The sequence below is a fragment of the Peromyscus californicus genome, unplaced genomic scaffold, assembly GCF_007827085.1.
Source record: "Peromyscus californicus insignis strain IS unplaced genomic scaffold, ASM782708v3 Scaffold_4__1_contigs__length_199733344, whole genome shotgun sequence".
NCBI classification, from domain to species: Eukaryota; Metazoa; Chordata; class Mammalia; order Rodentia; family Cricetidae; genus Peromyscus; species Peromyscus californicus.
In genome coordinates this window covers 149,787,260-149,805,044 of record NW_026294562.1, presented here as the reverse complement: position 1 = coordinate 149,805,044, position 17,785 = coordinate 149,787,260, and the positions used below count along the sequence as shown (strand labels likewise).

The 17,785-nt window shown below is 50.9% G+C and overlaps 1 protein-coding gene across 1 annotated transcript; it reads right to left on the bottom strand.

Annotated features, from left to right (window-relative positions):
- Positions 1-1,199: 1,199 nt before the first annotated feature.
- On the bottom strand, positions 1,200-4,165 carry Myod1 (myogenic differentiation 1). The gene is made up of 3 exons (XM_052713158.1): positions 2,655-4,165; positions 2,141-2,219; positions 1,200-1,826 (listed from the first exon to the last, which is right to left on the bottom strand). The coding sequence occupies exons 1-3, from the start codon at positions 3,279-3,281 to the stop codon at positions 1,585-1,587; spliced, it is 948 nt and encodes a 315-aa protein (XP_052569118.1). The 5' UTR covers positions 3,282-4,165; the 3' UTR covers positions 1,200-1,584.
- Between the last annotated feature and the right edge of the window lie 13,620 nt (positions 4,166-17,785).

Sequence of the window (17,785 nt, the reverse complement as noted above, 5' to 3'; positions counted from 1 at the left end):
ACCAACTGTGGGAAGATCCAACCCCAAATGTCTGGGTGCTTCCCAAAGGTGGGGAGTGTGTCAGGTGTCAGTGTGTCTTCAGTATAGAACTCAGCATCTGTCCAACGGGCAGTCATGGCCTCCCTGAGAGGCCTGGAGGGAGGGAGTGTAAGGAACCCTAAGGACATCTGAGAGGGCAGATTGAGCATCACAGTAATAGAAAAGCTTTGCGTGGCTCCTCCAAGATGGTGTCTGGGGAGCAGAGCCCACTCTCAGGATGGAGTGGTCCTTCTTGAATGCGTCCTTTCTGTGTCGTGGACCTGGCCTATGGGAGTTCAGGAAGAGGATCTGTAGGACGGAAGGCAGGAGCTACTGAGGTCCTGGGGACAAGTGTGAGTGAGGGAGAGCTTGTGCCGGGTCATTCATTCCAGGGGAGGATACAGATTCCTCTGGGGGGGGGGCTCCAAGTTTACAGTCGTGTTTTGCCTCCTCTTATTTCTCCGGGCACCTCTGAAACAGCACTTTGTCCAGGAAGCCCTCCTTGAACTCTGTCTGCACCAATGGCTTCCCCTCTGCCCAGACTACCCAGTCTGATGAAAGCACCACAGCACTAGAGATAATACTGGTCCCAAGTGCCCTTCTTCTCACAGGCTCTGATTTCCTTGGGTGAGGCAGATGGGAGGGGCAGGGGGGGGGGTCCCCTACAGCTTGGAGCCTAGCCTAGCCCTCCTTCATTATCTAGCACCTTCCAGCCTCCTTGCTACCCTTATGCCGCCTACAGGGGTCGCTGTGAGACAGCTTGCCCAGATTGTGGAGTTTTTTTTTTTTTCCTGATCCCCTTGACTTACCCAGGAAAAGCCAGAGCCACTGATGTATAAATTAGAGTCTTTATTTCCAACACCTGAGCGAGTGAGCCCCGAGGCTCGCCCACCAGAGGAATAAACATACAAAGTTCGTGTTTCACTACACAACATGCCTCAGAGATAAATACAGCCCCAGGGGGCTCTGGCTCTGGCCAAGCAACTCTTATTTACACGAATAGATTACAAAAGTCTTATATAAAAAAATAAGTGGTCCTGAACCGCGAGTGGGTCAAGGGAGGGTGGGATATGGTTACACCTGTTACACACGGGGGACTGGAGCGGCCTCCCCAGGCTGTGGGGAACAGTGGGTGTCCGGGAGGCCTCCGGAAAGTGGAGCTCCTTGTCTCTACAAACAACCGGGATTTGGAGGGCAGGGCTTAGGTGTGTGAGGCTCACCCCTGCGCGAGGAGCTGTCAGGAAAAGGAAGAGGGCCTGGCTGTTTAGGGATCAGCTCTGGCCCACTGAGGGACAGCAAGTGGCTGTCTCTGTGAGTCGCATGAAAAACAAAACAAACAAACAAAATCAACAACAACATCAAAGGGACTGCGTCCTTTCCTTGGGGACCGATGTGAGGACAGACTTCTGCTCCGCCCCTCTCCAGCTTCTGGATGTGTGGCTTTGAAAGGACAGTTGGGAGGAGTGTCATTTAAGTTTCCTCTTTTGGGCGTGAAGGACCCTCGGGCACTAACCCCGGGAGTGTAGGCAGTGCGCTCCCTCGGGTGGTCGCAGCCCAGCCTACCTCTCAAAGCACCTGGTAGATCGGATTGGGGTTCGCGCCTACAGGGCACTGTGGGGTGGCGTCAGGGGACGGGGTCTGGGCCCCCTGTTCTGTGTCGCTTGGGGATGCCCCCTCTGGAGGAGATTCTGGTGCTGCGTCTGCCAGCAGCAGCGCAGGCGCAGCGGGGCTGTCTGTGGAGATGCGCTCCACGATGCTGGATAGGCAGTCGAGGCTCGACACCGCCGCACTCTTCCCTGGCCTGGATTCTGTAAGGGGAGGGGAAGGTTAGTAATCTAAGCTTGAATCTCTTCAAGTTTCTTACCCCGGAGCAGAGCACAGAGTTTGGGGACAGAGGGGAAACTGAGGACTTGCCAGACAGCAAGGAGAAAGAAGAGGAAGGTGCACGTCGTAGTTGCTTACCCCCAACCAAACACGCCCCCTCGCCATCCCAAGACACAAGTGTGTATGTGGTGGGGGTGGGTGGGGAGGAGGTACTAAGCCTGGAGAGCTAGGGTAGCTTATAGGGGAGCACGGAAGGCCACTGACGGCCTGCTAGCTGGGAACAGCTGAGAATACGCACCGCTGGGCGCCTCGCTGTAGTAGGCGGCGTCGTAGCCGTTCTGACGCCGGGGGCCGCTCAGGGGACCGCTGTAATCCATCTGCGAATAGCAAGAATGACCGAGTCAGACCCACGGGGCGCCTGGAGCACTACTCCCTGTCACCGCCCCTCCCTCACTCCCCTAGTCTCAGCTGTGGGTTCCAGGACTGGGTCAGCTCTAGTTGGGAGGTAGGAGCCAGCATACATTGAAAGCTGTCGCATGCAGGGCCAAACTGAGACTAGATGGTCACCCAGGAACAAAAATCTGCATTTGGGTAATAAGGATTTAAGAAGGAAACGCATGTCCTGGGATCTGCGCAGCAGTGTTCTGATGGCACCCCCAAATGGGCAAATCGCAGATGACTAGGGTCTCCAAAGAAACCCCAGTGACAGATGTCAGTCTAAAGGACTCTCCCGACCCCAAAGGTCTCAGAAACACGTTGCAGATACCCCAGGTGCTGCCTACACTTGTCCTCCTTCTGGGTCCCGGCCTTACCATGCCGTCGGAGCAGTTGGAGCGCGGGCTGGAAGCGTCCGAGTCGCCGCTGTAGTGCTCGCTGCCTCGGCCCGGGGGCAGTGGGCCTGGCGAGTAGAAGGAGGCGGCTCCAGGGGGTGCTGCGTCCTGGTCGCGCAGCAAAGCCTGCAGACCTTCAATGTAGCGGATGGCATTGCGCAGGATCTCCACCTTGGGCAGCCTCTGGTTCGGGTTGCTGGACGTGCAGCGCTTGAGCGTCTCGAAGGCCTCGTTGACTTTGCTCAGGCGGCGCCGCTCGCGCATGGTGGCGGCCTTGCGGCGATCAGCGTTGGTGGTCTTGCGCTTGCACGCCTTGCAGGCCCACAGCAAGCAGCGACCAGCCTGGTGGTGCCCGCTAGGCGCGCGCACATGCTCATCCTCGCGAGCGCCTGGGCCTGGGTGCACCGCGGTGGGGAAGTGTGTGTGCTCCTCCGGTTTCAGGAGGGTCCCCACGTGCACCAGGCGCGGGTCCAGGTCCTCGAAAAAGCGCAGGTCGGGTGAGTCGAAACACGGGTCATCATAGAAGTCGTCGGCTGTGGCAAAGGAGCAGAGAGAGCCATCGGGGCCTGTCAAGTCTACGTCCCGGAGGGGCGGCGACAGTAGCTCCATATCCCAGCTCCTGGGCTTCTCGCTTCTGCCTCTTGCTCAACCCAAGTCGCAAGAGTCACCTTAACTTTCTGCCACTCCTGAACCTCGACAGTACAGTGACAAAGTGCTGAGGGCTGGAATGCACATCCACTGTCCTCTACCTCCCCTCCTTGTCCTGTCCCGTCGGAGTTGTGGCGAAGAAAGCGATCGTATTGGGACTTCCTCGCCCCTAGCTTCGCGCCAGGCGCCCTGGACTATTTATCCAGGGTAGCCTAAAAGCCCGGGGAGCTGGAAAGGGAGGCTAGGGGCGGGGGCGCCCCAAACCAATAGGAGTGCAGCAGGGCGGAGCTTGGGGTCCCCAGGGCAGCCACTGGGGCCAGGGAGTGCCCCCTCCCGCGGTTCTGCGCTGGGGCAGGGAGGAGGGCAGAGACTGGCAGGCAGACTCCAGCCATGGCACTTGGCTATCCGGTGCAGCCTGGTGCAGCCTGCCCAAGCCGCTCGCTCTAGTGCCTACTCCTCCAAGCTCCGTGAAGCTGGCCGCTGCGCTCACTTCGGAGCTGACCTTGGATCTCACCGTCTCCTGATTTGTGGGGAAACCAGGCACAGAATAGGAGTTAGAAATCAGATCACAGGAGATTTGGAGACAGACACAAGGCAACGGGGCAAAGAAACCCCTCTAGAGAAGCAGCAGCGACATCATGGTGACACTCAGAGAAGTTGAGCCAAGGACGAAGTGCGCAAGGGACAGTGAGACTCGGAAGGTCTAAGTGGGAAGCCTGAGGCAAATGACTTGGTGGCAGTGACATTTGGCTCATTCCCGATCTAGGAATGGCTTGAGAGCGTCTGGCGTTGCCCATCTTCCTCAGGAAGCTTAGAAACCCAGCGCAGTCCATGCGGTAGTTGGGGGAATCATCATTAAAACTTCAAGCCATTCTACTCAAACTCAGGGTGGGCGGAGGGAGGGAAAGGGAGGGAGGGAGGAAGGGAGAGGCTCCACTCAACTTACCCAGCAGGATTCCTTCTGTGGATGTCCAGAGAGTCACAGGGGTCTGCTGCTCTGTTTCTATAGCTAAGGTGAAAGCCAGTTTGCGGCAGTTTGTGTCCTCTTGTTCTAGAGTCCAGCCACGGGAAGTGCCTTTTCTTAAGGGCCATCCATGATGGCCAGGACCTGCCTGAGGACCGCACTTACCGTCGAGTCTGCATAACTTTGTGGGGGTGATCTCTTCCCAAGTCTGTTTCTACTTCACATCCATGGATAATGACAATGTCCAAGAGTAACTGTGGCGATGGTTGAGAATCCGAAGGGAGGAGGGTGCGGGGTGTCAGGGGTGCCAGCAAGAGAGCTAGCTTCTGTCTCCAGCACCTGCTTGTGTGGTATAACCAACAGGCTTCTTAGCCTTTGCCTGGGGACACCGAGCCCCAGCAGGGGGCCTTGGAGTCTCCAGGCTCTGTTCCTCTGGAGACTTAACTGTGTCTCTTCCTAGCAGGCTCACTGGGGAGGGGAGGAGCAGAAGGAGGCAGCCACCTCCCCGGAGCTCTGGCTCCCCTACCAGCCCCAACACACCCCACCCCTGGGATGCTCATGCCTCTTGGGGCTCGGGCTAGAAGTCTTCCTTGACCATGTAGCCCTGCTATGTCTCCTCTCCTGGATGCCAGAGATCCAAGCAAGGGTGATCCAGGTGTCTTTCCTACTAACTTCTGGAAGCCGTCTTAGCTGGCCTTTCTACGAACTGGGAAGCCCTCTCTGCCCCTCAGAAGTAGGAATCTCTTTTGGAGTCCAACTGTTTTCACTTCTCTGACACTGGCAGGGTTGACGGTCCCCTTCGTGACGCGCTCACCCTCTTTACTCCATGGCTTTGCCTTTGTTTAGTCATTCAGTGCTCTTGGTGGCGTATCTCCCCCACACCAGGCACTGAACAAAATGAAGGCCCTATTCACATAGTGTTTACATTGTAGGAGAGGATGGCAGACAAGCAATCGAGGAACTGTGTGGTATCAGGGATTTATAAATTCTACAAAATAATAATAACAACAAAGCAAAGTGAGAACTAGCCTTCATTCCAGCAGCCAGGGAAGGCCTCTCTGGGACGGTTGTACTTGTGTGGTGTCCTGGATGAAGGGAGACAGAAACAAGCTTAGCGGGCTTCGGGAGATGAGGTGGCTCAGTGGTTAGGAGCACCCACCGCTCTTGCAGAAGACCTGGGTTTGACACCCAGCACCCACTTGATAGTTTACAACTGCCTGTGGCACCAGTTCTAGGGGACTTGATGTCCCCCTCTGATCTTTAAGGCTCAAAGACGTACATGAGGGCAAAGCACGCAAATGCATATAAACTTTTAAATCTTTAAAAATAAAGATGGGGACAAGCAAGATTTATTTATGCTTGGATGTGGGCACAGGGACAAGAGAGACATTAGAGATGGCTTTTGGGAGAAAGGAACTGGGAAATAGTGGGTCTGTGAATGTCAGATCAAAGATCCAGTTTGGGCAAAGTTGGAAATTCACATTAAACATCCAGGTGGAGATGTGGAGTCGGAGTGGAATTCATGAGGCTGGAGGTCCCGAGGGGATGGCTGGGCGTGATGAACCCCTGTCCACTCTTCCTGTAAGACACCCACTAGGTCTGTCCTTCCTAAGATCACCACTAGACTGCGCTAATTCCTGTCCTTTGCTGACCTAGACGGCCCCACCGACATGTCTGCTCTCCTCACTGGTACCCCCAGGAACCCAACTCCTGCACAGCAGCCTGGGGAAACGGCAGAGGTCCCAGCGCTCTTTGCACTTACGTACCATCGTGCTCAGATGAGTCTCATCTCCTTCCCCAACTACGTGGCAGTTCAGGAACCCTACTCAGTCTGTCTTCACCACTTCACCTGGAGCCACCCTCCCCTCAGATGGCCCTGTCTAATTAGTCTCCTTCCTTCAGAGTCATGGAGTCTTGTGCCTGCTGTTCCAAGCCTACTGTCCTCTCTCCTGGCCCTACCCATGGTTGACAGTTTTTCAGGTCTCAGGTCTTAACTCCAGTGTTGCCTTCTTGGGATGTCTCTGGCCATCCCAGATAGCTACATCCCAGGCTTTGGCAATGTCACTCAGCCTTTACTCTATAATGATCTTGTCTGCTAGTTTTGTTCACTGAGGGACATAAAGGCATTCATGGCATGGGGATGTTTTGTTCACCATGGCATTTTCGGAAGCCACTGCCACGGTGATCCCACAGGGGGCACTTGGTAAGAGTCAAGTGAATCATCAGTAGTCTTGGGGTCTCCTAATTTCTACACTTGTATTTGAATTTAGCAAAATGTGTCACAACTTACCCAGTTTCATCAAAATTGGGCGCGGTGCACATGATTATTCCCACATGCTCTCACACTAGCTCTTCCCAGGCAAAGCAGAGGCTCATCTGCCTGGGCTGTGCTCCCTTACATTATACATGGCCTGTCCAAACACTGTAACAGTGTGCTACAGAGAGTTGTGATGGAGCATCACTCTAAATGTCTTTTCATTTGACTTAAACTCAGTGAAGAAGACAAGTCGTTGCTATTGTAATGGTTTTGATGGGAGCATCTGCCTCCTTTTTCGAACCTGGGCGGAATGTGCTCAGCACACAGTAGGCACCCCATAAATATTTCTTGGCTGATGAATGAGCAATTCCATTTAATTCTGCAGTGCTCTGGCACCTCCAAGGAAGCACTTCGAACAATTTACTTGTGCAAATCTAGGTTTTTATTTTTGTTTTTCTCAAACCCGAGCAAGCAAAGAAAATACAGAAGTAAATTTTGTGTAGAGATTAAACTATTACAACTTTGCTTTTTGGTTTATGGTCATCCACACTTGCTCCCTGCCACCCATTCTGGGGGATGCCATTGGTTGTGGGTTGAGGCATTGTCCCTTCAATGTAGGGCCTCTTGGACTGCAAGCCCAGTGACCCAGAGAAGCATATAGCTCACCCTGGGTCTCATTCTTCTCTCTCTGTAGGAGGGTCCTGTGATTCTCCCCCTGTCCTTTGCAGGTCTTACTGCTCAGTCCCTTGGCTGGTCTGCCGAGGGGCTATAAATGGAGAGCTGGCTTCTGGGCAGGAATGTTGGTCTGGCTTCTAGGGTGTTGCATCAGGGGGAGCGGCAGCCTTTATACATATATATAGCCTCTAGAAACCGGATCCAGCCAGCACCTGCCCCAAGCCTCAGGCACCTCTGCCCTACCCAGGCAGAACCTGGGGCCTCTGCACTTTGCTAGTGTAGGCTGAATTGCTGGCTTGGGTATAGGGGTCTGGAGGACCAGGGGATAAAAACAGGGGTGAGCCAGGTAGAGCAGAGGCAGCCCTAGGCCCAGTCTCTGTCCCTAGGCTTTCTCTTTCCCAATCTTTTGCTTCCCAGAAAGCCTGAAACTGCCTGCCACCAGGTAAAGAGCTGGTCAATTTAGGCTGATCTGGAAGGACTGTGATATTGTAGTTGGGCACAGATATGATCCTGGTCACTACCAGGGTCCCAGAGACTCTTCATATGTCCCACTCTGGCGGCAGGGAGCAGGCAGCCTCAAACTCTGGTGTGTGCAGGACCTTGGGAGTCTGGCAAATGAACTAGCTGGTGGACATCCTGTGTTCTCACACACAGTAGAGGACAAGAAAGTCAAGAAGGCATGGGAGCTATGGGTTTGAGAAGTGGTCTGCGCACTGTGGGAGTGCAGGACCCTACCATGGAACAGTCTATTCAACAAGCATGTATTCAGGTGCCGGAATACATCAAAGAAAAGAGTATCCCTGGCCAAAGCAAGAGGAACAACAAAAAATAAACACACCAATTAGTAAACTTTATGGCACACTTAAAAGGTAGAATGTGTGGTCAAAGATACTAAAGGCAGAGCAAGGTGGAAGGGATTGTGTGCGGTGCGGAGCTTTGTGTTAACTGGAGTGACATGGTGATATTTGAGCAAAAAGGTAAAAGATTTGGGACCAGTCCTTGTGCCCTCTAGGAAAGAACATTCCTGGCAGAGAAAGATAATATTGGAGCCCCTTCTGTGGGAAAGTTGCCTCTTCTGGGAGTGACAGGGTGGCCGTGACTCGGGGTCTGGTGCTGTGTGTGATCAGTGATGGCATGCAGAGGCAAGAGAGAGCTCAGCATAGGATTGGATGGGTAGTTTGTCAACCGAAGAAAAGCTTTCATTACCAACCAGGAAATCCTTTTAAACGTAGTTTAGTGGACCACAGTTTTCTCTGTGTAACTAAAAACTCCCAGCCACACTAACACTCTTAAATTGGGCATTTTTTTCTCAAGGGGGAATTTTCTAGCTAGGTAGTTTTACTTTAGTTGTGAATTCACTGAGAAGTAAAGCAGTTCAGCTCTGCATTCAAGGAGGTGGGAAGCTCCTCAGGGAAAGGGCAGAGGGCGCAGGGTGGCTTGCCATGGCATCAGTAGTGGCTTGCCAAGGCATCATTCAACTTTTCACCATGCAGGCCATGAACTATTTAGACCTCACATGTCTTGCACACATCACATACATTCACAGGCCATGTACACACTATGGGCCGTGCACCTATCGCATGTATGTGCAATGTGCATCTCACATGCCAGGCACACATCAGGTACCATGCATGCCTCATCCTATGTACTCCTGACAGATGATGCACACAGCACTTATATACTGTGTATATATACCTTATATACCTCATGAGCAAAGGACACCCATATGCTATTCACACTCCACATGCCATGAACACCTCATATCCCATTCATACTTCAGCTGCCTTTTACACCTTATCTACCACCCACACTCACACATGCAATTTACCCCTTACATGCCAATCATAGCACACATACCATTCACACCACACATACCATTCACACTCCACATGGAAATCACTTTGTACATGCTATGCACACTTCAAATGCCACACATATCATGTATGTTAATCATACTCCACATGCCATAAACACCTCACATGCCATGCACACTCCACACGCTATTCACACTGCCCATGCCATTTACCCCTCATATGCCATTCATACTCTTCATACTATGCATGCTATACACATAATTCACACCTTTCTGCCTTTTACACCTTACACATCACTCCCACTGCGTATATCATTGACACCTTACATGCCATTCACATTCCGAATGCTGCTCATACCCCACATGCTATTCGTGTTATTCACACTCTGTATGTCATTCACACCTCCTATGCCTTTCTCACCCCTCATTCCTTTCACATTCCATGACTGTTCACACTTCACATGCCATTCACATTACACATGCCATTGATACTACACATGCTATGCCCACCTCATCATATCTCCCACTTCCTAGTTCTTTCCCAAGACTAGGAAGCCCAGGACAGGACCCGAGGCAGAGGCAGAGGAACTGGCCGTTGCTGCTTCTGGAGCACCCCAGGAGTTTATTCCTCGAGTCTCTCCTGCAGGTTTATTCCTCATGTAGCTGAAGGCTTTTCCTGCCTGAGCAGTGAGTTGTGTTCTACTGGAACGTAGATTTTAGGGGATCTCAAATATAAACCCACTGAGTTAACAGGAACAAACAAAATATGGATGATGTGGTATGCCTTAAGAACTAGAGAAGCAAGCCGGGCGGTGGTGGCGCACGCCTTTAATCCCAGCACTCGGGAGGCAGAGCCAGGCGGATCTCTGTGAGTTCGAGGCCAGCCTGGACTACCAAGTGAGTTCCAGGAAAGGCGCAAAGCTACACAGAGAAACCCTGTCTCGAAAAACCAAAAAAAAAAAAAAAAAAAAAAAAAGAAGAACTAGAGAAGCTAAAGGCACTCACGAAAGTGTCTGAGAAAGGACACCGGGCTCTTGGGGTGAGGAGAGCTGCATGAAAGGAGAAGACGCCACCAATAAAGCACTGGGGAAAATGTGCATGAGGGATTTAATCAGACAAAAGAAATAGCATTGCCAATGTGGAGTGTGAATGGCATGTGGGGTGTGAATGGCATGTGGGGTGTGAACAGCATGTGGGGTGTGAACGGCATGTGGGGTGTGAATGGCATGTGGGGTGTGAATGGCATGTGGGGTGTGAATGGCATGTGGGGTGTGAATGGCATGTGGGGTGTGAATGGCATGTGGGGTGTGGATGGCATGTGGAGTGTGAATGACTTGCAATGTGGATGGCATGTAACATGTAAAAGGCAGGTGAGTGTAAACTGTATGTATAGTGAGCATAGTATGTAAAGTATAAATAGCACGTAAGGAGTGGGTAGCATGTGCAGTGTGAATAGGTGTTGTCCTTGAGCTGAGCTGGCACAGCTGGATAGGAAGGTCCCCAAATTGCCTTCCACTCATGTGTGGGGGGGATTCATGGTCACCAGAGGGTGTCTTTCTGTGTCCTCTGCATGTGCTGCTCCACAGGGGGTGACCCTAAGGGGCAGGCCATGGGCCTGACAAAGATGATGGGTACACTTGCTTGCAAGGACTGTTTGTTCTCACCCCCCACACACATGCACTTTCATGTCCCTACATGAGTATCACAGGTATCATGGCCATCTCACACACACTGTATTCTCCTCCCTCTCTGCCCCTGTTTTGCCCACAATGCCCACCACTTTGCGAACACCTCACATGTAATGAACATATCACTTTGTGAACACTTCTCATGTCAGGATATCTCACACACCTCCCATGTAACATAGCCTTGTATTTGTGCATCCCTATTACAGAATGCACACTTTCACATTAATGTGCATACCTTCACCATGCTTACTTCACCCACTAGGTAAACCTTGGGCACTGTGTGCATCTGCCATACTTTGTGCGCACCTTGTGCCCTATGTAAACCTCTACAATCAAGTGCATATCCTATTTCATATTAGTTCTCACACTGTGTGGACCTCAAGCACTGTGTGCATCTCTCACACACCCTATACCGTATTGTTAGGATTTCTATTGCTGTGATAAACATCATGGCCAAAAACAACTTGTGGAGGAAAGGGTTGATTTCAGCTTTTAGCTTGTTGTCCATCTTCCAGGGAAATCATGGCAAGAACTGATGTAGAAGCCATGAAGGAGTGAGTGCTGTTTACTGGCTTGCTTTCCACGTCTTGCTCAGTCTGCTTTGTTACAGCATCCAGGACCACGTGCCTAGGGGAAGCACCACCCACAATGGGCTAGTGCATCACAGTCTTGCCCATCAGCTGCTCTGGTGGGGGTATTCTCTCAGCAGAGGTTTCTTCTTCCCAAATGGCTCTAGCTTGTGTCAAGTTGACGTGAAACTAACCAGTACACCACATACGTCTCATACTAGGAATACTTCTCTCACTATGTGCTCATCCCACTTCATACCTCTCACACTTGTTGCATGTACCCCACACTGTGTGTACCCCCAACACCATGGACACCTCACACACTGTACAGCTTTTACCTTACGTACCCATCACACCAGTGCACACTTCTCATCCTGTGTTACGCCACAGTCTGTGAACAGATTTCACACTGTACACACCTTGTGCCACACATCCCTCCAGGTGCTACCCACATTCTTTTTGTTGCTAATGTTTTCCTGCCTGGCCCACAGTCAGGACAAATCTCTCTCACCCGCCAGTCCCACAGCCTCTCAGACCCGACCAAGTAAACACAGAGACTTATATTGGTTTCAAACTGTATGGCCGTGGCAGGCTTCTTGCTAACTGTTCTTACAGCTTAAATTAATCCATTTCTATTAATCTATACCTTGCCACGTGGCTTGTGGCTTACCGGTACTTTACATCTTCCTTGCCCTGATGGCGGCTAGCAGTCTCCCTCCCCCAGCTTCCTGTTCTCTCAATTCTCCTCTTTGTTAGTCCCGCCTATACTTCCTGCCTGGCCACTGACCAATCAGTGATTTATTCATTGACCAATCAGCAACACATTTGACACACAGACCATCCCACAGTACTTCCCCTTTTCTTTTCTTAAAAAGGAAGGTTTTAACCTTTACACATCTCCAAAGTTAGCTTGTTATATTTGGGAATTTGGGCGTAGCTTTTCTTACTACTTCCTGCTGGAGGGGGGCGCTGTATCTTCTGGGGACACAAAGAATATTTTAGGGTTATGGAATAGTCCATGAGGGTGTATCGTCTGAGCCAGTTGCCTTGAAATGGTTCTGGATGTTGGATCATCTGGGCCATGGTGTCATCGGAGACCTTTCAGGTGGTCTTGGCTGGTCAAACCTGATGTATCTTAATCTGGAACAAATCCATAGCCTCTGGCTGTCTGTGGAAACAAAAGCAGAGCCTCCTTTCCAAAGCAACACATCCTTACATCCAAATTTTGAAGTCAAAGTACCTTTAAAATATACATTTTGGCATAACTCAACAGCTTTTACAATCAAATGTTTTTCTGCAGTTAAAAATCCCAAAGACAACACAATCCAGATTTTCTGTGTAATATTCATCTTTACGTGGCTTATTTTTTATATTAATTTTACTGTCTCTTTAAAGACTTTATTTTTTAAAACTATGTATTTGTTTCTGTAACTGTATATATCACCTTTTTAATCTCTTTCAAGCCTATGTATATTTTACACACATTTTAAACTATTACATCTGAATCTGTCTTATTGTGAATCTATTGCCTTAAACTGTAGCAGCTGTGGCTGCTGGCTCCGCCCACCTCAGCTTTCCAACATGGCGGCGGTATGCTTACCGCCAGCTCTGGGAGCCATCGTGGGTCTATGCTTTTATCCAAGCAGCGTGTAGCCCAGAAACCTCTTTTTTTGTTTTGTGCTAGCAAAGTCTAAATCCACCATGCAGCTTAATGTGCCACTTGCAGAGGCCTCATTCCTGCACGCTAGGAACCCTCCAGTAGCTCAAACCGGCAGCTGCCGCTCATTTGAGAGAGAGACAATTAGGAAGCTGTTTTTAGCTCCGTTTTAGAATCTTTTTTCTCAGTTTTTAGGTGGAAACTCTTGCCACCACGTTGGATGCCATTTGTTGCTAATGTTTTCCTGCCTGGCCCACAGTCAGGACAAATCTCTCTCACCCACCAGTCCCACAGCCTCTCAGACCCGACCAAGTAAACACAGAGACTTATATTGGTTTCAAACTGTATGGCCGTGGCAGGCTTCTTGCTAACTGTTCTTACAGCTTAAATTAATCCATTTCTATTAATCTATACCTTGCCACATGACTTGTGGCTTACCGGTACTTTACATCTTCCTTGTCCTGATGGCGGCTGGCAGTGTCCCCCTCCCCCAGCTTCCTGTTCTCTCAATTCTCCTCTTTGTTAGTCCCACCTATACTTCCTGCCTGGCAACTGACCAATCAGTGATTTATTCATTGACCAATCAGCAACACATTTGACATACAGACCATCCCACATTCTTTTCTTTCGTCACTTTATTCTAATTAACTCGCAAGGATAGACATCATCCAGCGAGGTTAAGGAGGCCACTCTGACATTGGCCCTCTCCCAAACTCTGTGTGTCTCACTGAACTTCCAACTGTGCAGTTAGAATAGCCATTCTGAAGCCAGAGAACTTCACTTTGGGTTTTTCAGCTTCACTGTGAATTACATTTTTGTGCATGTATCCACCATAGAAAAGAAAAAAGATATGGCAGAGTTGAAACTAGAAAAAACAATTAGCTCTGTATCCCCTTTCACAACCCATGTGTCCTTTTTGTCTACGTTCAATCTGTCCTTCTGCATCACCTAACATTACGCTTTCTTGGTCTTTCTAAATGCTATATTATTTCCACACTAAATGTGTACATTTATACATATATACACACACACATGAGATCCTTATATGAGGGAGAATGTGGCTTCATTTTTCTTTCTGATTTTGGGTGACCTTATTCTCACATGCTGTCCCCCCATAGTACATAGCACATACATCTCACATGTAAGTGTGGCGCACACACAGAACGTATTACATGTCATTACACCTCATACGCCATGTGTTCTTATTCGTGTGTATCCCCCCAAGGTGTGTTCTCTGCACCCGCACGGTGCACCTCACATGCCGGGTGCATGCCGCACTTGCTTTCAGACTCGTCCAAGCTCTTCCACACCTTTGTCCTGGTGTGGATGTTCGTCTGCACTGCTGCCCGCCGTCTCCTGCCAGGCCTGGGGGAGGACACTAGGGACATAGGTCCGTGGCCCCGTCTCATCAGTCCTCTCTCCAATTGGAGCTTGTCTGCCCAGAGGAGGTCAGTTGTCCAGTTAGGGCTGACAGAGGGGCAGCTCAGGGGCTGAGGGGAAGCATGGTGACAGGGAAGGCATTTGGGGCAGGATCGGGGGCAGCTGTGGCAGTGCCTCTTTCCTGCCTAATCAGCCCGCCTGCCCTCCTGGGGGGTTCCGAGGGGCTGGGATTAAGGCACACACAGCCACTGGACTCTAGGGACAGGTGCCAGCTGCTGCCCACAGCAGCTGCCCCAGCCGCATGCCTTTGAGGGAAGACTGGCTGATTTTCTTCACCAAATCTGCCTACCACTGACCAATAACAGCAGGGACAAGGTTTGTGGCCTGGAGGACGGAGGGCCAAGGAACTCAGAAGCCTCTGGCTGTCTGGGTGCCTGCCATAGGCTTATGTTCACATCCTGCCTGCCTCCTCCAGGAAGCTTTCCTGGCTTGCTGCCTCCCACTGGCTGGGTAAATTGACCCGTGTATTTTCCTCCCTTCAAGTGTCCCCTAAACACACTGTTTCCAAGCCCCAAGCCAGACATTGGAGCAGGATCTGAGGATAATTCAGACAGGGTCTGGCCTCAGAGAGCTCCTCTAGTGGTTGGAGGGGCTGCAAAGGAATCGTCCCAGCATCCCAGGCAGCCCCCAGAGGGCTTATGGGTGTGCAAGACTTCCCAGCAGAAGTGCTGGTACTTTTCTTGGTGCTGGAACGCTAAAGGGAAAGGCATCCCAGGCTTCGAGGACAGCATGCTTGACAGCCAGCGGACATGCCAGCATGCTCAAGGATGCTCCCCACCTTACTGAGCCTGTGTCCAAGATCCCTTTGATCATTTAGGCCTGCTACCTCAGATCTCTAAAAGGATGACTGAGCTCTGTCTGAGGAGAAGCCTACAGATAAGATCATGCCGGGATGTAAGCAGTATGCAGAAGAACTGCCAGGACAAGGCAGTCACCTTAGCCAATGGTGAGGGCCTGAACAGGAGCCTAGAGACCCGGATTTTTCTCTTACTGGGCGATGCCCTGTGGTATGCCCCCTCTGGGCCCTTGGACACCCATTCCCAGGGCCCAGTTTCTCCACATGAAGGATGCAGGCATTGGACAAGCGTTCCGCTCATACTCGGGCTTGAGGTCTGACAGGTGGCCCTGCTTCACCCTGGCTAAGGTCTCTCTCTTGGGATTCCCTGTCTGAGCAAGACAGAAGCCTGTGGCCCTGTTCACTTGGCCCAGCAGAGGGCTGGTACACAGAGAACCTAAGGTCTGAGGCTGGGCTCACTGTGAGATTAGAAGTTTGCTCCTGATGAATTTGAGGGTCCCCATCTGAAGGACCCCCAGGGATTGATGACCACAGTCTCTTCCTTCTTCAGATGCAGCACAAACTCCTACACCCCACTGGAGCTGGCCTAGCGAATTTCAACTTGGAATTGACCATCTCTGACATGGAAACTGGATCCCCAGGGTTGGAGCTGTACTGCCCAGGGGTCTCCTCTGGAATTAGGGATCTGACAAGCTGCATTTGAACGCAGCAATGCCCTTCTGTGCACTGGAGAAGTAAGGTCCCCTTTTAGAGTCTCGTTTTTGCCAGCTCTAAAACGTACCCAGTTATAGCACCTACCATGCAAATTCTCAATGGCCAAGGCACACGGCAGGCTGGTGTCACGCCTATCTTGGTGCACAGTAGGAACTCGGGAACGGTTTTGCCATAGATAGAAGCTCTTGGCAAGCAGTGGGTGGGGCGGGGTGGGGATGAAGCAGTCGGGAGCCTGGCTGGTTATTCTGGGCTCAGGACCTCTTGGAATTGGGGGCCATAGTGTGGTGGGAGGTGGCTGGCAGTGTGGGTGATGGGGCAACCTGTGAAGTGTTGTCTGCAGCAGTCGGCATCACGGCCTTCACTGTGCACGGGCAGGCAGGCAGCCAGCCAGCCACCCCCAAACAAAGCCTGGCCCCCAGGGAGGGAGGAGTGGAATGCTGATGACAGATGAAGAGGGGCTGCTGCAGGCAGGGCCAGGAGGGGGTAGAGAGGCCTGAGGAGGCAGCGTCCCATGGATGCATACCTACAGAAGGCTGAGGCCCTGCAAAGTCCACATCTCAGTGTTCAGTGCCTCCATCCTGCCTCCCACCAGACACCACATGCATCCTCATTCTAGAGTGGGGAAACTGAGACTCAGAGAATGTGTGTGTGTGTGTGTGTGTGTGTGTGTGTGTGTGTGTGTGTGTGTGCGCATGTGTGTCTGTGTGCAGGCAAGAGATCAACTTCATGCCTTAGGAGCCATGCACCTTATGTTTTGAGGCAGTCTCTTACTGAGACCTGGACACACCAATTCATCTAGGTTGACTGACCAGTGAACCCTGGTGACCCATCTGCCTATGCCTCCCCAGCTCTGGGATCACAAATAGACACTATTAAGCTGTCTTTGGAGGTTTTGTCTTTAAGATGTATTTTGTTTTTAATTTTGTGTACGTGTGTGGGTATATACATGCAAAGGCTTCAGACTCCCCAGGAGCTGGAGTCATAGGAGGTTGTCAGCTGCCCTATGTGGGTGCTGGCAACAGAATGTGGGTCCTCCAAAAGGCAGTGTGTGGTTTTAACCGCAGAGCCATCTCTCTAGGCCCAGGCCTAGGTTTTTATGTGGGTGCTGCCTATTGATCTAAGATCCTTTTGTTTATGTCACTTGACCAACTGAGCCATGTCCCCATGTCCCCATGTCCCAGAAAGGCTCATGTCTCCAGCCATCTAGGACAGTCCAGATCTTGCGCACAGGGGCATGGGATTGACTTTCACAATAGATAAAAGGATGAACACTTCATGTTCTTGATGTAAAGACACTCCCACTGGGTGGACAAAGGCAGACATGGTCACCAGGAGTTGGCGCTGACTTGGTTTCTCTATAGCCAAAAGATAACCATTTCTGCCCTCATCAGACTCTGGCATCTTGACTCTCACTGTCTTTAATCTTGGGGTGGGATCTCAGAGTGGGCTTGTCCCAGGAACAGAGGGGTGAGAAGGGGGAAGAAACACGGGGAGAATAGTGTGTCTGCTCTTGGGGCCTTGCTTTGCACTCTTTCAGAACCTCCTTGCCTTTTCTTATCGCCTCCTTCCAGCCACACCCTCTCCATCACGGCTATGACAACTTCAAACACAGATGAAAATAGACATGATAATAAAGAACCCCGTCACCAGCTCCAACAACCATTGGACATGTCCCAACCTGAGCCCCACATACTCCCTCTTCTTTTATTTTGAGGCAGATTTTAGATATCTTCTCACTTCATTTGCATATGTTTGATGACATGTTTCTAAAACATAAGGGTTTCTTTTTTAGCAGAGGCATAACATTATCAACATACTAAAAATTAAGTCATTCCACATACCATCAAATATCCAGTCAGTAACAACATTTCCAATTATCTCATGTACATAAA

Bases quoted from the DNA above. Each gene is read 5' to 3' on its own strand.
- Myod1 (XM_052713158.1), bottom strand. From the start codon at position 3,281: ATGGAGCTACTGTCGCCGCCCCTCCGGGACGTAGACTTGACAGGCCCC. The intron at 2,220-2,654 runs GTAAGGCCGGGA...TGCTATTCGCAG, and splicing joins CCAACTGCTCCGACGGCATG to ATGGATTACAGCGGTCCCCT. The intron at 1,827-2,140 runs GTGCGTATTCTC...CTCCCCTTACAG, and splicing joins CTACAGCGAGGCGCCCAGCG to AATCCAGGCCAGGGAAGAGT.